The 16,922-nt window shown below is 44.8% G+C and overlaps 5 protein-coding genes across 7 annotated transcripts; 2 read left to right on the top strand and 3 right to left on the bottom strand.

Moving 5' to 3' along the window:
* Positions 1-32: 32 nt before the first annotated feature.
* tinf2 (TERF1 (TRF1)-interacting nuclear factor 2) lies at positions 33-4,886 on the bottom strand. Of its 3 annotated transcripts, none has more exons than XM_062449407.1 (10): positions 3,786-4,886; positions 3,229-3,434; positions 2,869-2,976; positions 2,527-2,622; positions 2,271-2,381; positions 1,820-1,946; positions 870-1,728; positions 677-732; positions 476-556; positions 33-372 (listed from the first exon to the last, which is right to left on the bottom strand). In XM_062449407.1, exons 1-10 carry the CDS (start codon positions 3,808-3,810, stop codon positions 362-364), a joined length of 1,680 nt encoding a protein of 559 aa, XP_062305391.1. In that variant the 5' UTR covers positions 3,811-4,886; the 3' UTR covers positions 33-361. The 3 variants fall into 3 exon arrangements, with proteins under 3 accessions (XP_062305391.1, XP_062305389.1, XP_062305390.1); XM_062449405.1 differs by having other exon boundaries at positions 471-556; positions 3,786-4,885; XM_062449406.1 differs by lacking the exon at positions 3,786-4,886 and adding an exon at positions 3,571-3,758 and having other exon boundaries at positions 471-556.
* Positions 3,434-6,762, top strand: cideb (cell death inducing DFFA like effector b). Its single transcript, XM_062449426.1, has 6 exons — positions 3,434-3,725; positions 4,267-4,405; positions 4,744-4,858; positions 5,172-5,330; positions 5,582-5,772; positions 6,170-6,762. The coding sequence occupies exons 2-6, from the start codon at positions 4,380-4,382 to the stop codon at positions 6,309-6,311; spliced, it is 633 nt and encodes a 210-aa protein (XP_062305410.1). The 5' UTR covers positions 3,434-3,725; positions 4,267-4,379; the 3' UTR covers positions 6,312-6,762.
* Positions 6,763-6,783: 21 nt separating this feature from the next.
* Positions 6,784-9,107, bottom strand: homezb (homeobox and leucine zipper encoding b). Its single transcript, XM_062449408.1, has 2 exons — positions 8,839-9,107; positions 6,784-8,625 (listed from the first exon to the last, which is right to left on the bottom strand). The coding sequence occupies exon 2, from the start codon at positions 8,608-8,610 to the stop codon at positions 7,162-7,164; it is 1,449 nt and encodes a 482-aa protein (XP_062305392.1). The 5' UTR covers positions 8,611-8,625; positions 8,839-9,107; the 3' UTR covers positions 6,784-7,161.
* Positions 9,108-9,648: 541 nt separating this feature from the next.
* Positions 9,649-14,927, bottom strand: gmpr2 (guanosine monophosphate reductase 2). Its single transcript, XM_062449717.1, has 10 exons — positions 14,872-14,927; positions 14,226-14,361; positions 13,859-13,978; positions 13,603-13,686; positions 12,848-13,021; positions 12,510-12,591; positions 12,225-12,331; positions 11,967-12,009; positions 11,411-11,570; positions 9,649-10,932 (listed from the first exon to the last, which is right to left on the bottom strand). The coding sequence occupies exons 2-10, from the start codon at positions 14,310-14,312 to the stop codon at positions 10,743-10,745; spliced, it is 1,047 nt and encodes a 348-aa protein (XP_062305701.1). The 5' UTR covers positions 14,313-14,361; positions 14,872-14,927; the 3' UTR covers positions 9,649-10,742.
* Positions 14,928-15,270: 343 nt separating this feature from the next.
* On the top strand, positions 15,271-16,887 carry nedd8 (NEDD8 ubiquitin like modifier). Its single transcript, XM_062449430.1, has 4 exons — positions 15,271-15,438; positions 15,625-15,672; positions 15,830-15,912; positions 16,171-16,887. Exons 1-4 carry the CDS (start codon positions 15,421-15,423, stop codon positions 16,289-16,291), a joined length of 270 nt encoding a protein of 89 aa, XP_062305414.1. The 5' UTR covers positions 15,271-15,420; the 3' UTR covers positions 16,292-16,887.
* The last annotated feature ends 35 nt before the right edge of the window (positions 16,888-16,922 follow it).

Genomic DNA, 16,922 nt, shown 5'->3' with positions numbered 1-16,922 from the left:
ATGGCAAAAAAAGTAGCCATGAGAAGCCTCACCTGTATAGAAGATACATATTTAATAAGGGATATACACATGACAATACAACAAAATAACATTATTTGGCCTAATTTAATTTCCATTTCACATACATTATCACTTCCTAGACTGCACACGACTGTAAAGAATAATAAAGTTATGCTTTTATTATTTAATCCGAATTAAAGCGCTTAGATAGTCTCCTTGTTAAATCCAACTCTGTTAAGTTTTCTCAAGTTGTCATCTGTGTCCGTTGCCAGGCGACAGTAGGTCCCGTCGAGCCAATCCGGGCCTCCAGAATTCTCTCAGGGTGGGAACGTATGTGTCGTGTTTAGTCTTGTAGTAGCGCTTAACAAACAGCTGGAGGAGACAGACATGCCGTTAGAAAGAGGGGCAAGGCGCAAATAAACGATACGTGGCAGCAACTGATGTGGTGGTTTTGACAAAAGTGATCATACTCTGCCTTTAAAATTTTTGGTTGCTTCATCCTCCGAGTCCACTATGATGTCATCGCCTGATTCTGTAGGGGCCGGGGATATTTTAGCTAACGGGCATAAACAGGGAAAACGATAGACGTGTAAACAAATCACAACCTTCACATAGCTTCTAAACACTTGACTGAAATAACTGTAAAGCTTTCACAAACACACCTGTGGACCCTCACCTGAGTTTGTCTGTACAGAGAGGGAACTGCCCAACACTGGGGGCATGGCACAGTTCCTGTACAGGTCAATGAAACAGGAATGAGGACTGATCATATTATCTACACAGGAACAGTCGTTGACTGAAAAACGAACATGCCATCACAAATACGGATGTGTGTTACTGTCATGGCGTTTTTTTTGTCTTTCACTCACTCTTTATCAGCCACTTGTGGCAACTCTGCACCGTGTCTCTGAGCTCTGGAGATCCTCAGCCCTGCTCTCGCTTCCTTCGTCCTCTTGACCGACCTCCCGAGGAACCGCCTGGTTTGTTTCCCGTTGCCGTGGGAACACAGAGCCGGAGAGGTCATGGGCGGAGGAGCGGAGGCTGCCTCGCCCAGCCTGCACAGCAACACTCTGGGCTGGCAGCGGAGACAAGCCATCACCAAGGACGACAGGGTCACGTCTTCCGGTAGTTTCCGGGCTGAAGCGTCGGATCTAGCCGTGCGATCGTTCATTAGGGCGCCCTCGGACGCCCCCTCTCTCCCGGAAACGCTCTCTTCATCAGACTCGCTCTCCCCTGAGGACCCGCTCTCTCCGTCTTTCGCGGCCCTCCTCCTCTTAGTCCCTCGTCCGGCGTTCGTCTCGTCATCCTTCTTTGTAGCTTTGGATCCCTCATCTCTTGTTTTCTTTCCAGGTTCGTGTTGGGCTGCACTTTTCACCTGAACATGCATCTCCTCCACCTCCTCCCTCGCTGTGTTACCTAGATGTGTTGAGATCTGTTTGACCGCTGTGTATTTGGAGCTCCCAGTTGAATCTGACTGTTCTAAAGAGTCTCTTAAACTGACAGGAACACTTCCTGCTCTCCTTCTAGCTGCCAACATGATTGGCAGGTCTTTGGTGGACATCAGTCCAATCACTGGCTTGATGAATGGCGAACTGTCCCTGGGCCGTCTGTGATTGGTCGCTGGTGGTCCAGTTTGCATGACGCTGGAACTGGATTCCTGCACTCTTCCGGATGGAGGCAGAGACAGCGAGGAGAGGATGGTGTCGCCCAGGCAAGGCGGGAGGGACGCTGGTGAAGCAAAACAAAATAGAACGAGTCAGGAAGACTTGACACGATGCACAACGGTTTGAGTGATATTTATTTTGTTATTTGGTCCCACCTGCTGGTTCAATGTGGCCCAGACAGCTCTGGTGCTGGAGCAGAGCCTTCATCTGCTGGGGCTGGGAGGCAGCCAACACACACTCCTCCATGACAGAGGGGGCAACATTGAGCCAGGAGGACACTGTCTGAAATCACAAAAAGGAAAGATAACACAGGGCTTTGAAACAAATAACCAGTTGCCATCAATTTAACAGGAATTACGGGGATAACTAACAGCTGTCAACTACAATGATTAACTTTTCCAAATTAATTGTGCTTGGTAATGGTATTGTTTGTCAAATCTTCTTGACTAGAACCATGGGCAATTTTGAGCATTACAAAGACTGAACAACAAAACAAAAACTGAGATGAAGTAAACAATAACAACAAAGTCAACAGGAAGACAACACAGGGTTGCCATAGCAACAACAAAACAAAGTGGTCTGGTGGTGTCCCAGTAGCCTCCCTACCTGAACAAGGTTGGGCACAGGCAGTAGCTGGTCCAGCCTGACTAGAAACTCCCACAGAAGCTTCTCTAGCTGCAGGTCAAACTGAGGCCCATACTCTGTGAGAAACTCCTCCTTAAAACAGTGAGGAGACAACGACAGACAATATCAGACAGGTTCCCAGGGCAGTGAGTCTATTTTTTGGGGGAGGGGGAGGATTTGAGTTAAGCACGTTAGGTTTTCTGAGTAGAATTAGTTGATAAAAGCTCACGAGTCTGACCTTGTAGAACTGTTCTCTCTCTGTGGGATCTCTCAGGATGGTTTGGACAAAGTCATGGAAGTTAGTTACTGCTGCCTCGATCTTGACGTCCCTCTTCTGAAATCAAAACGCACAAAGACGCATAGTAGCGTAGCCGTTCTCTCAGGACTGAACCGTTTTGGGTTCCTCAAAAAAGATAACATCCCAAATACTACAGAAGAACCTAAATGTGAGTTCAACTAGGTCTGTGTAGAGTCGAGTTCACTTGAAGGAAAAGTTGCCATTATTGGTGGGGAGGTTTCAAAGGTCTCTTGACATTGGTTGGGACGTAAGCTTGGAGGTCAAGGCCAAAACCCAACTAACCGTTTTAAGAACGGAGGACAAGGTGACAGGAACACGTATCCTTTCAAGATGAGGAAGGATGGTGTTTGGATCCGGCAAGTCCTGACCACGACACAGCTCCAGGATAAGCTGGGAATGAAAAGGTCAGACAGCAGAGGACATGATACATTTCCATTTGACAACCCTGTGTAAAATCATATTAATCGTTTTTTACCACTCATCACTCCAGCCATACTCCTCATGTGTACAACTATATTCCTAAAACAGACCTATACCGAGAAGCATAGAGAACTGGGTTCTCATCAGATGGAGCAGAATGACCATGCACCTAACACCCACGCATTGTTCGTCACCCAACATCCCCATAAATGTGCTACCTACCCGTGCTCTTAGCCCCAGCCCTAGCTTGGCCTGGTGTCGGTTGGTGAGCAAACTTGGAGCTGTCTCGCAGGAGGAGGTAACAAACTCCTCCAAAGTCCCATATTGCATCACGTCCCTCTCTTTCATCACTTTCCACATGGCTGCACAGACCAGCCGCACAGGTGGGACAAGGAGACGCAGGGCTTGGAGGGGCAAGGGGTCATCTACTGTGGGCGGGGAACGAGAACGCAAATTGGAGGAATTATTTTACATTACGCTTATTGACACAATTCTAGCTCATTACTAACTGAATTCGAACTTATTAAACGTGGCCATTGTTAGTATTGGAAAAAGTTAGGTTACTTGTCTCTGATACCCTGCAAGCGTACCAGTAGTTATTCTAGCCACGGTACTACACTAGCAAGCTAATATAGCTAAGTTAGCTGACAGGCAGGGAGGCTGTAAATCTGTCACTGAACCTCAAGTTATCTTCTAGTTCTGCCCAGACAAAACAATAGGTGAGAAATGCCATTTAAAAAAATTGCGGTATAGCTATGATACAAAAAGCTTGTATTTACCCTTCTTTGCCGACGGTTTTGCCATTTCTGCCTCCGAAGTTCTGATCACTCTTCTTTTCGTCTGGTTGTTAGCAAAAGCTAATTTGCAAGTATCAGATAATTCACTTGTCACTTTTAAACTGGCTAATGGGAAGACATGGAAATCATCGATATAGTAGATTAAATAAATAGCTATAAAACGTTTGTTTGCATTTGATTAGAAATGACATACACTGCTCCGAACAAAACAATTATTTCTCTCCCGCCTTCGTGACATACGCAAAGAACCGGAAATGATGTAGACGTACGTTTACAAATATATTTAGATATTTAATTAGCCAAAAGTTTTTGATGTTTAATTACAAACTCTGATTTTAAAAAGTTGTTGACAAAACGTTTGTTGATTTGTCGACAAACGCGCGCTAACAAACACAAATAGAAACATACAAACAACACTGGACTTTGGTCTATGCAGGTCTGAATCTGAATCATAAATTCGCAGAGTAAAGTCCATCTAAATGTGATTGCTGGGTCAAATACGAGCAGGACGAGGCCACAACAGTCAGAATCACTGTTGGGTAAGAAAAACAGACTGAAGGCAGTCTAAAACTGAGAATGGAATCAACATCCTTGCTGTTAAAGTAAGTTTATTGTACCTTCCTTATATAATCTTAACACAAGTAACACAAGGGGGAAATGATAGCTTCTTTTGTTTAATGCATACTGTAATAGGCCTACTGTTGTCTTCCTCTGGTGATGCCATTTGTTGCTATATCCATAGCAAAGATTATAATATTTATTAGGAGTTCCTATTTCAACTTCTCTTTTCAATCTCTATCTTTCTGTCTCCTGTGTACATTTACTTAACGGCACTCAGTGATCCCACACCTTATCTCAACAGTATGAGCGCAAGAGCATTACGCAACATTGTGGTCCAGCCGATTTGATGACCGCACCAATCTGTCCTTTTCTTCCTCAGGTCCGTGTCCAGGCGAGTGTGGTCGCCCACCCAGAGGCCCTTCAGAGTGTGCTGTCATGCCAGGGTGACCAAGAAGGGCGTCACTGCAGGGACCCTGGAGGAGCTGAGGGAGAAGGTGAGGGAGATGGAGTATGAGTGTGTGTGTGACAGAGAGAGAGAGAGAGAGAGAGAGAGAGAGAGAGAGAGAGAGAGGAGAACTAGTTAGCAGCATGACAATTAGATACATTCTCCTAGATACATCAGCAATGTATCAAAGTAAACTCGCAGCACGGCAGGATAGAAAAGCACCTGTTAGTGTCGGTTTAAAACCTGCTTCAAACGACAACGATTCCAAATCCAGAGACACCGAACGGAACTCCGCGATGCAGCATGCAACTGTCAACAACAGCATTCTGAGTGTCTCCGTTTGTCTCCGCCACCGAGTGCAGGTCTGCCAGGCGCTGCTGCTGTCCATGTCGACCATGTCCTTGTCCTTGGTGTGTGAGGAGGACGGGACAGAGGTCAACTCTGAGGACTTCCTCATGTCCCTACCAGACAACACTGTGCTCATGGCCCTGGAACCTAAACAGACATGGAGACCTGCCATGGTATGAATGTCTAATGTTGTCATGTTCTACTCAGTAGGTGTGCCTCAGTGGGACAGGGCGTAGGTCTTATATTACTTTACCTAACCTACTACGTGTATAGATAAGTGTTTACATTTCCAAAATGGCAAGTCAAGCTAGATACATGTGTTCTGTGCATCTTAGGCAGATGCCAAATGTACTCACAAACAAGCAAGTATCAGATGTGACGGTTTGTTTCTTTGTGAATTTTCATTTCACTGTCAATATCATAGGGTGCAGTGCCCCTCAAACAGCTGCACAACGCCAAGCCTCGCACAGGAAAAGACATTGCCCGGGTGACCTTTGACCTCTACAGGCTGAACCCTAAGGACGTTTTTGGTTCTTTGAGCGTCAAGGCAACCTTCCGAGGCCTGTATTCTGTCAGTGCGGACTTTAAATGCCTCGGGCCCAAGAAACTCATCAGGTCAGTGGAGGGAACTAGAGATCACTTCTGATCATGATGAAAATTCAAGGCTTACCCACCCCATCAGTTGGTGACACTCAAACAGTTTTCTGTCCCTTTTTGCTGCCAACTGTTAAGGGCTGTTGCAAATGCACGTTATCTCACACACACACATTATATCACATTTACATTTAGTCATTTAGCAGACGCTCTTATCCAGAGCGACTTACAGTAAGTACAGGGACATTCCCCCCGAGGCAAGTAGGGTGAAGTGCCTTGCCCAAGGACACAACGTCATTTTGCACGGCCTGGAATCAAACTGGCAACCTTCAGATTACTAGCCTGATTCCCTAACCGCTCAGGCACCTGACTCCAATATCACACAGTACAGACAATGACCCTCTCTCTCCCTTCTCAGAGAGGCGCTTCGCGTGGCTTCCACCCTGCTCCAGGCAGCGGGCCACATGCTGATCTCCTCAGCCTCTGTCATCCGCCGCATCATCGAGGGAGCCGAGATCTGGCACACCCAGAGGCCCGAGGCCGCCGAGTACTGGGACTGAGACTGCATCTTGTCGTCCAATAACGGCCATTTTGTTCCAACAGAGCCTGTTCGAACAGGGGCCTGCATGGTTGGATTCTCGATATAGATTTGCGATGCTGTTTGACCCAGTGTGGTGTCTATGAGCTGATTGCGCTGAACCATGACTACCGTGGAGATGACTGTTTGATGACAATCTTTTGTGTAAATGATGTAAATCATCATCAGTAATGTGACACAACTGAAGTTGTGTGTGTCTTGTGTTAGGAGCCCTTGCTGCTTTAGGGTCTGCTCCTTACATGTATTAATTAGGGCTATTTTTGTTTTGATTGTTCTGAGTAAATAAATGATATGCTGCAGAAAGCAAAACCAGTGACACCAGGACATTTTTAAAGATACATATTTTACCTCTAAGCAAACTGTGATACTGTAACACTATAAGATACACAAATAAATAATGATAAACAACAACTCTACTTACAAACAACTAAGAGTCGAAATATCTGTTTATTGGTAACAATGTAAAAACACAGTTGACCAGAACAGAGAAATATCAAATATCAAACGTCATTTTTTTTCAACATATCTACTGGAGTTTAAAACCGGTATGTTAACAACTTAATGAGAGACACTGAATATAAAATACATAAGATGAATCCTCCTACCTGCACTAGCATGACTAAAAAACTCAAACTGAGTTTAAGTTAATTTGTTAACAGTGTGCCTTAAAATAAAAGTAAAAAAAAACAAGAACAGATCTTGCAATAATCCAACGTCAACAACACGGGTTTCCGTGTGAACTGCAATCAAGAGACGGGTGGTGGTCAGTCAGCTGACCTCAGGTGACCCAAACAAAAGCAACCAGCCTCCTCTCATCCATCCAGAGAAGGAAGGAACCGGCTGAGCATCTGATGGACGTCTGACAGGTCCGAGTCTGGGCCCACATCCATCTCCAGCGCCTTCTTCCTCCGACCCCTTCTCCTGCCAGGACCCCGAGTGACCCGGGCCAGGACCTTCACCCTCTCCTCGGGCCTGATCCAGCGAGCCATGCCCTGCTTGACGTGGTAGCGCATGTCTCCGAACCACTGCGTGAGCTGCCGGCGGGTGAGACCTGTCAGCCTCTGCAGACCGTCGTAGTCCTCCGCCGTGGGCCACTGGAGGATCATGAAGGTCTCCCTCAGGAGCTGAAGCTGGAGCAGTGTCTTATTCCTCTGACGGTACCCTCTCTCGGAAGACCCAGGGGAGGGGGGCACGGCCTGGGGAACTGGGGGAAGCGGAGCGACTGGTTCGCCCTCAACGTCCGTGGGAGAGGGGATCTCGTCGACGGCTTCTTGCCTTGTCTCGTTCTTCCAACTGTCGGAAACGGAACCGTCGTCGCCATGGCTGCCGTACGGAAACACACCGAGTGTCTCCTGACTGGCTGCTTGTACCGGAAGTTCCGGACACTTCTTGGTACACCCTTCACATTTGCTGTCCGCCGGACTGACGTCAGCCAAGTTGACAGAGCTGGTGGCGCCGACACCGTCATCACTTGAACTCTTTGCAGTTGACCCCGTCAAATCACCTGCCTCTGACTGGTGGGGTGGTGAGGTCAGGATTTGTGAAAATATTCGTTCACGGGACCGTTTCTGAAAGCGTTGGTTGTTGAACCACTTGCGAATATTCTTCATGCTGAGACCCGTCTCCTTGTGCAGAGAGAAAAGCTGCTCTTCGGAGGGCTTCTGGGTTTGCTGGAAGCAATGCCGCAGTTTCTTGAGGTTGCCCCTGTCTGTTCTGACAGGCATGCAGTATTGTTTTGGAACAATTTTCTCCTTGCCTGTGACCTCTTTCTCTGACTGGCACCCAAACAACTTGGTCCGAGCCTCGCAGATTTCCTCACAGTCCCAGCTGATGCCGTAGCAGAGCCTCTGGGTCATGAACCAGACCCTGACCTGGTCCGGGTGCAGCAAGTAGCGGAGAGCTAGGGTGGTCATCTCTGGCAGGGTCGGATACGGGAAAATATCGAAGTGCTTCTCAAGCTCTGAAACCGCATCCCGGCCAATTTGTTGAGTTTTTTGTTCTGAACGTGCCCAGATAAGCCGCAGGTTCTCTGTGACCACAGGGAGGCACACCACGTGGTTTTGGTTGAAGCGGAAAGTGGTTAGAGTGGGATCAACAGACTCCTGTCCCCGCTCCCAGACTGTGGGGAGGGGTTGGTCCAGAGTGGAGACCTGGTTAGGTCCGTTATCTCCAAAGATTGTTTTCGGTTTAGAGGTTAACCGTTCTGTCTTTTCTTGACAAACGGGAAACCATAATTCTGTTGCCTCTGGGGCACTGGTCATCTGTAAAAGTCACTCCTATTTTGGATTAGGAGAGAAAATGGGATATCAGTTTTCAAATCGCAGCGTTTTAATCATGGTATGTGTGTGTGCCAGCCAACTTATTTCACAAAGTTCGAAATGAAGCTACTGATTTAGCTAACTTAAGTAGCTAACTTTATTAGTCAAAGTTAGCTTGAAATTGCTAAATAAACCTCCTGACTGACTTGATGAAAAACTGGATGCACGTACCTGTCAGCTACTGCTAGCTAGCAGTAACTATGTCAATTTCTAAAACTGGAAGATTATTTTTTCTGATTTTGATCACTCATCGAAGAAAAGTCCAATCTGACGGTATGGCCTCCCGCTCCCGCTCACATTTGAGGTTTGGTAGATCATGGCAACCTCGCTCGCCAGGCAATAAGCTAATTAGCTATTGGTTCGGGTATTACAGTCCTCATGGATACAAGAGTACGGTTTTGTCTGTGTAGGCTACAAGTACCTTACTTTAAGTTTAAAAATGTTGCCGAAGGTCGAGTGTTAAGCCGCATACAAAAGTACGAGAAAACTTTAAAAGATCAGGCAGACGAAGCAGAATCGATCAAACGTTACTTGTCCCCGAAGCACAGGAAGCGAAAACCACTGGAAGGTATCTCTCCAGTAACAGGGTGGGAGACCCTTAACCCTCGTGCTGCCTTCGGGTCACATGACCCAAAGGTTCATAACGAACCATCGTTGTGTTTACCCAATTTTACCCAATACAAAAACAAATAAAAATAATTTTCTTTTAACCTTCGCAATGTGGGGGGTCTGAGACAGCCCAACGGTTAAAAGAAAATGCTTCACTTTGTTTTTGTATGCGGTAAAGTTGTCGCAATACGACGGTGGGTCACAATGACTGATGGGTCAGAACGACCCGAAGATAACACAAGGGTTAAGGAGCCTCATATGAAGTATTGGTAAAACAATTCAAGATTTCAAAGAAAAAATAAGTGGAAAATCTGATCAATATAAATTGAAAGAAACATTTGAGAAGGAAAAAACGAAACAAAAAAACAATACTAGATGGAATGCTTTTTTATTGGTCAAGAGTAGATAAGACTTATGGTATATAATGTTGAGCTAGAGGCTAAATATACTAACAGCAAATTATGCTTTTAGATATTAAAACAACTAACAGTAACTGCCATCATGGAAAGATCATATTCAGTCATATTAAAACGTAATATGATGCATAGACAAACGAAATACATAAGAGATAACAACTGTAACGTAACACATACAGAGTAATACTTTGCAAGAGGGATCTAAAATGATGGAATGGAACCTAACCATAGGTAAAACTCAATACTGTATATCTTTGCCATTGAAAGACATTTTGATGTCCGAACATGCTTTGGCCATTTGTAAAAACTGTGAAGTAGAAGTCTGTTGTTTGTCACACCATAAGGCTCTAGACATTTTACTACTGTATATCTCTGAATATATATATATATATATATTTATATACTGTATATATGAATATATTTTCTAAAACTATTTAAATTCACATATAAGTGCCATGTAGTGAATTGTATTTCCTGTCATTCAAATTTGCCATTTAAAGTCAGTATTTTGACTGAAATTTTAAAAAATTACAGCAAACAGCAAATAAATTAGACTTTTTGATAACAGTTTGCAAGAAAGGTCATCATTAACTTGAGCATGTACTGCAAACAGGAAATTTCCTTCCAGCTTGGCGGTAAGAAATGAGAGTGCATAGATGAGATGGCAAAATAACAAGAAGAGCTTATATTAAACAGCTTAAGAGCAACTGCAGAAGATGTCAGGCTACCTCTCAACCGAGAGACCTGTACATAAGGCCTCTGGAGTTCAATGGGAATGAATAAGCAACATTAGACTTAGAAAACCTTCTAAAACCCTCAAGTCAGATATACAGTAGTATTCCTAAAATGCTCCTGAATTATGCATTGGTTCACGTGGTTAAAAAGGTAAGACTTTACGCTGTCTGGTGAAGTACAAGAAGTGGAAACGTGTGGGTGTCATACATAGACAACATCCATGTGACAAAAAGAGATAAGAGAAAGCAAAAGAGTGGTCAGGCAGCATGAACCCCCCTCCAGTGCTGTTAGGCCCCGGTCCAGCCTGGGCCTCGCCTAGCTGTCATTGCCGAAGACGGTGTTCAGCTGCTGGGTGACCCTGATGAAGGTGGTCCTGCGGCTCAGCTCCTTCAGCTTTGCTGCCCCCACATAGGTGCAGGTGGATCGAACCCCACCCAGCACATCTCGTATGGTGACGTCAACGGGGCCTTTGTAGGGGACCTCTACCGTCTTCCCCTCTGACGCCCTGGAGAAGACAGAGAGAGAGAGAACATTTACATTTTAGTCATTTAGCAGACGCTCTTATCCAGAGCGACTTGCAGTAAGTACAGGGACATTCCCCCCGGGAATCGAACCGGCAACCTTCTGATTAATAGCCCGATTCCCTAACCGCTCAGCCATCTGACCCCCAGAGAAAACAGAGACATGTTTGAGCGACCTTGTCTTCTTAGTCTTGACTTTGGTCATCTATGACCCTGCTGTTCTGTCTACCATACAAAACCTGCAGCAGGAAGCAATACAGTAATGCTGGAGATGTATGTTACTGTGATCATTATGTATAACAAGTTTCATCTATACATCAGTCTTTTACACTGAGAACACAGGGGGAACAGATTTCCCTGGAGGCCTGGGGAAAGTGATTCCCCCCCTGTATTTTACAGTCTGGCGATTTATAAAGCATGACCTAGACGCATGTCAAAATGCACGCGACTAGCCTCTCTGACCTGTACTCGGCCACGCCCCCCGCGTGTTTCTTCATGGCTGTGTCGGAGCTCATGCCGTAGAACAGCTTGTACTTCTTCCCGTTCTTCTCGATGACCTCGCCACCGCTCTCCTCGTGGCCCGCCAACATTCCACCCAGCATCACAAAGTCAGCCCCGGCACCTGCAGGTCACACGGCCACCACAAAGAAATCGAAGTTAAAAAAACATCGCTATCAATTACAACTGTGTCCTCGGTATAGAATGAGCGGCGCTAACATCAGATGCTGTGGAAGTTGGGCTCCAGCACACAGGCTTATATGCTGGTTTCTATATCTAGAAGTCAGATGGCTGAGCGGTTAGGGAATCGGGCTATTAATCAGAAGGTTGTCGGTTAGATTCCTAGCCGTGCCGTGCCAAATGACGTTGTGTCCTTGGGTAAGGCACTTCACCCTACTTGCCTCTGGGGGAATGTGCCTGTACTTACTGTAAGTCGCTCTGGATAAGAGCGTCTGCTAAATGACTAAATATAAAATATCTAATATCTAATAAATAAAATATGATATGAAACTAATCCTACCAAAGGCCTTAGAGACATCTCCTGGACAAGTGCATCCACCATCCTGTATGAGATGAGAGAGAAGAAAAGAATAAAGAGAGAGATGCATGCGTAAAAAAAGGAAAAGTGTAAATACAGCTAGAGCAAGCGACTCTGAGCACCAGATAAGAATGAAAAATGTCCTGATGTAGACATTATCCATTCTTATGTATATTGTAACCATGTGATAACAGTGCTTTGTGGTGTGCATTATGTAGTACAGAGTTCAGTAGAACGTACAGAGATGATGTGTCCACCGAGACCGTGAGCTGCATCTGCACACTCAATCACAGCGCTGAGCTGCGGGTATCCCACCCCAGTCTTCTTACGAGTGGTACACACGGACCCTGTACACACACACACACACACACACACATACACACGCACACACAATAGAGGAAGGAGATCATTAGTTTGATTTAAAAAACTCTTAATAGACGTTTAAAAATGCTATTCTTCATGCTATACTTGAGTCAAGCACAATATAATCTATCCATCTACTAGGTGGTCTGGTTGTGAAGTCACCTGGTCCGATGCCTACTTTGATGATGTCAGCGCCAGCCAGAATCAACTCCTCCACCATCTCCCCGGTAACCACGTTGCCTGCCTGGGGTAGGGACAGTTCAATCACCATCAACTGCAATCACTACAATGCTGTAACCACATAATAAACCCCTCAGGCTCTTTTCATGAGTGTGAGAAAAGGTGAGAGAGTGTGAGAGAAAGGTATAGCGAGGGAGAGACTAAAATAGATGTAGAGAGAGTGAGAGAGGCGAAAAAGAGAGAGGTCGAATTAGTGTGTGTGAGACTGTACATGGGTAAATGTTACGACTCAAAGCATAAAAAGAGTGGTGCCAGTTTACCATGATGGTGTGCGATGGGTATTTCCCCCTCACGTCTTTGACAAAGTGGACAAAGTGCTCTGAGTAGCCGTTGGCGACGTCGACGCAGATGAACTGCAGTTTAGGCACGGCAGCTAGGATGGAACCCAGCCTGTCAAAGTCTCCCTCCCCAGTCCCTGTGCTGACAGCCACACTCTGAGGGGGAGACATTCACATTTAGTCATTTATCAGACACTCTTATCCAGAGCGACTTACAGTAAGTACAGGGACATTCATGGTTTGTGTGCTACGGGCGTTACCTCACTTGGAAACTTTTTACGGAAACTCTTTACCTGTGCTGAACCCTGCTTGCCCCGACTGTGGATTTTGGATCACGATTTGGACTGTTCACTTGGACTCTCTTTTGTTTCACGGTATTGAACCCTGCTTGTCTCTGACCTCTCCTTTGTCTTGCCCTACCTGGAAACTTTGATTGTGCTGGCTTCTCTGTGTACCTTGACCCTGGACTGTGCCTTGACCTTGATTGTGGATTACCCTTGAACCAACCGTCTTGATGGACTTTAAGTTTGCCTTTGCCTCAATTATTATTTGACCCAGTGTGTGGTCATGACTGACTACTTTACGTGATTGAAGTAAATCAGAACCATTAAAAACTCTAAACTGCATCTGCGACTGTGCTCTTCATTCCAACCTGACAGATACAACATACTAAGCTACAATTGGGAAACCGTTAAGCTGCAAGTTCATGTACACTCATGCAGACTGTGAGGCTGTACCTGTACACAGTCTGGATGCTGCGCTGCAAACTCCTTCCAGTCATCCACAGAGTAATGCTTGTGAATGGTGGTGAAGAGAGTGAACTAGGAGAGGAAAGAGAGAGACAACAACCTCAAAATCTTTCTAAGGCGGTACTTCCAGTAACTCCTGCCTTAGCAGGTAGTCACTTGTAAAACCAAGTTGTTTGTTCTGATTACACACTTTGACCTGGTCAATTACAGTAATTGTCGCGCATGTTTGAGGTATGAACTCTACCTGATTCAAGACCAGAGCCATCTGGAAGGTCCCAACGGTGTCCATGTTGGCCGCGACAATAGGGATACCTCTGTAGCTTCCTCCGGAGTTCCTGAAGGTGTAGCTCCTCATCAGGTCCACCTTGGAGGGGAGGAGAAGGAACAAGAGAAGAAGAGGGAGGTCAACTTTCAGGCACTGAAAGCCTAGTCCTAGTTTCAGCAGCCCAAAAGCAAATACGGACTTTATAACTGCGTATGAAAAACTAGTACAGTTCCTAAAATGTATGCAGTTATAAATAAATGATTAAAAATACATTTTAATTGGACTTGGTCTTCTGAGGTGCATGTGGTGTAAATTGTTCTTTATTTAACTAAAAATATTTAAATACCTCACTACGTGACTTGAGAGTGCTTCGCTTAGGACGAAGCAACACGTCCTTGAAGTCCAGTTTGATGTCATTCTCAATGCGAGGCATACTAGCAACAGTTACTGTTGAGACTGTGTGGATATCCTGGGGTGCTGATCTAAAATTGGGGTAGACATAACAATTGGGACACACTTTTCCTCTGTGGCCACTTGAAAACACACAAACACGCACAATGGTCTCATTTACTCAGACCCAGATCACGTATATCACATTTCTGTGTGGTATTCCATATGGAGCTGTTCCATCTTTCAGATTGTATGACAACATGCACGGCTACCACCAATCTTTTACACACGGGTAATAATCTACGAGTAATAATAATAACTCAGTAATAATTTATTGACGAAACTAGCTTCACGCTAGCTTAACTTTCCACAGCAGCGTGGTGTATGAACATTACATTTACATTTACAGCGTGTTGTATGAAGTGCTCAGCGCACGCCAGAATCAATACCCAGTGAAAATCAAAAAGTCAGCAAGAACATCAGCTAGCAGTTATCAACGCTCAATATTAGCATGTGCTTTGTTAGCACAAAATAACAATTTAGGCTACGATTGTGTCACATACGATTATGGCATAGTATATACCATGCCATAATTTACTTACCTTGCGGAATGTATGACAGATCGGAGTCAGTCTTCTCAATGCTTCCTAAACCAAAAACGTAACCCTAACCCTCGTGGGACATGGTGCCGGATCTCGAATGTATTTTGCTCTTGTAGTTTATGTCGCTGATTTCATTGTTAATATGGTTCAGCAAAAGACTACAAAAAAACTACTCGTTTTACGTCGCTGAAAAATAATTTAGTGCAGAATCTGCTGCGAGTGGAAGAACAAAACCAACCTACAAACTAACTTCGAATGAAAAAATCTGAAATATAATTATTATAATTATATATATTGATATTATCTTATTTTCTAAAGAGAAAACCCCCAAAACAAATACGGAACAGTATATTTTAGAAGCAACTGGGAAGTCGGGATACTCTAAGAGCAACACAGGAACCTCAATTGAAATTTGCGACGAACAGTGAAACAACAATTTTAGTACCAAGTCACTCTAGCTACTCCAGTAGTCAATTGATTCAGTCTTTCGCCACACTTTCTTAATAATAATTTCAGGTAACTTTTGATTCATAAGCAACATAAATCAGGATGTTGATTAAAGTCAAGGTAAGTCTAGACCTGTTTAGTTTGCCTAACGTTATTTATTTCTTTTTCTGCTGATTTTGTATTTTGCTGTTAGATTAGAATAAGTAGGCTGTAATAAATGAATACTGATATCAACTGTGATAACATGTCATGTTCTGTGTAGCGATTCTTTCTTGACTCGACTTGACTCACCTGTCCTTCCTTTAGACGCTCACCGGTAAGGAGATCGAAATTGACATTGAGCCGACAGACAAGGTACAATTATGTTGTCTCACTGTACCTAATTTGTTTATAATGCTGTGTATAATAATGATCACCTTTCATTGTGTGTGTGCGCGCGTGTGTGTGTGTGTGTGTGATTTATGTGCAACGACAACATTCCTTAAATAATTGTGGGTGTTTGTGTTTTCAGGTGGAACGGATTAAAGAAAGGGTGGAGGAGAAAGAGGGGATCCCTCCCCAGCAACAGAGGCTGATCTACAGTGGTAAACAAATGTGAGAGACTGTCACTCTGTCCTGTAATCACAGACTATCACAGTCTACATATCCCTGTAGTTTTTAACTGGTACTCTGGGCAAAAAAAACCCCAACTCTTCCGCTCTGTATTCTTCTCTGCCTCATCATCTCCTTCCTCATCCCTCTCCTCATCTCCTTCCTCATCCCTTCCTCATCCCCTTCCTCATCCCTTTCCTCATCTCCTTCCTCATCCCCCTCCTCACTCCCCTCCTCATCTCCTTCCTCCTCCCCCCGCAGGAACGATGAGAAGACAGCAGCAGACTACAAGATCCAGGGGGGCTCAGTTCTACATCTGGTCCTCGCCCTCAGAGGAGGGGAAGTCCTCCACAGCCCCAGGAGCCTCCAATCTGCCTTGTAAACCACCAACACCGCCTTAATAACCCCCCCCCCCCCCCCCCATGCACAGATCCAAGTGATCCTGGTGACCCATCCCTCCCTGTGCTGAATTGGGTCACTATGACGACTGTAGGTGCTCTGCTCAGGCCTGGGTCAAACACGGCTCAGAATTATTATTATCAAGCACTTTGTGTGCAATTGATTTCAACAAAGAACCATGGAACCATTAAATACAACTTTGAGGTCAAACCAACCAACAAGTATTTGACTTATATCTTTCCCAGCTCTGACTCTGTCTGAGAGGTGACTGTTTATCTTAAGTCTGAATCTTGAACCCCGGCTAGGCTCATTGTTAAATCACCAGAAATGCTGTTTTCATATGAATACTCTAGTCTAGACACACACATTTTGTTTCCTGATTGTGTGTTTTCCATGTGGATTGTTATGTTTTTGTCTGAAGTGTTGTCATGTTAGACTCGGACGGTCCCATCCCTGAAGAAGCATCAGATGACTGCTGATATTACGTTTACAAACGTGCGGGAAAGTTTGAGAAGTTATTCATTTTGGTAGATTGCTATGTCATGGTTTTGTTTGTCATTAAAATAAATTGCGTTACTATTCGGAGATGCTGTATTGTTGACTTGTAAGACTAA

Source organism: Osmerus eperlanus, chromosome 23 (assembly GCF_963692335.1).
Source record: "Osmerus eperlanus chromosome 23, fOsmEpe2.1, whole genome shotgun sequence".
Classification (NCBI taxonomy): Eukaryota; Metazoa; Chordata; class Actinopteri; order Osmeriformes; family Osmeridae; genus Osmerus; species Osmerus eperlanus.
The sequence above is the reverse complement of the archived record's forward strand: the minus strand, read 5'-3'. Positions and strand labels throughout refer to the sequence as shown.

Coding starts and splice junctions, on each gene's coding strand:
- tinf2 (XM_062449405.1), bottom strand. CDS start 3,810: ATGGCAAAACCGTCGGCAAAGAAGG. Junction 1,729..1,819: donor GGGCCACATTGAACCAGCAG/GTGGGACCAAAT, acceptor TTGCTTCACCAG/CGTCCCTCCCGCCTTGCCTG. Junction 373..470: donor CCAAAAATTTTAAAGGCAGA/GTATGATCACTT, acceptor TGTCTCCTCCAG/CTGTTTGTTAAGCGCTACTA.
- cideb (XM_062449426.1), top strand. CDS start 4,380: ATGGAATCAACATCCTTGCTGTTAAA. Junction 4,859..5,171: donor TGGAGGAGCTGAGGGAGAAG/GTGAGGGAGATG, acceptor CACCGAGTGCAG/GTCTGCCAGGCGCTGCTGCT. Junction 5,773..6,169: donor GGGCCCAAGAAACTCATCAG/GTCAGTGGAGGG, acceptor CTCCCTTCTCAG/AGAGGCGCTTCGCGTGGCTT.
- homezb (XM_062449408.1), bottom strand. CDS start 8,610: ATGACCAGTGCCCCAGAGGCAACAGAATTATGGTTTCCCGTTTGTCAA.
- gmpr2 (XM_062449717.1), bottom strand. CDS start 14,312: ATGCCTCGCATTGAGAATGACATCAAACTGGACTTCAAGGACGTGTTG. Junction 13,687..13,858: donor TGGCTCTGGTCTTGAATCAG/GTAGAGTTCATA, acceptor TTCCTCTCCTAG/TTCACTCTCTTCACCACCAT. Junction 11,571..11,966: donor AGATGTCTCTAAGGCCTTTG/GTAGGATTAGTT, acceptor TGTGACCTGCAG/GTGCCGGGGCTGACTTTGTG.
- nedd8 (XM_062449430.1), top strand. Junction 15,673..15,829: donor ACATTGAGCCGACAGACAAG/GTACAATTATGT, acceptor TTGTGTTTTCAG/GTGGAACGGATTAAAGAAAG. Junction 15,913..16,170: donor ATCTACAGTGGTAAACAAAT/GTGAGAGACTGT, acceptor CTCCCCCCGCAG/GAACGATGAGAAGACAGCAG.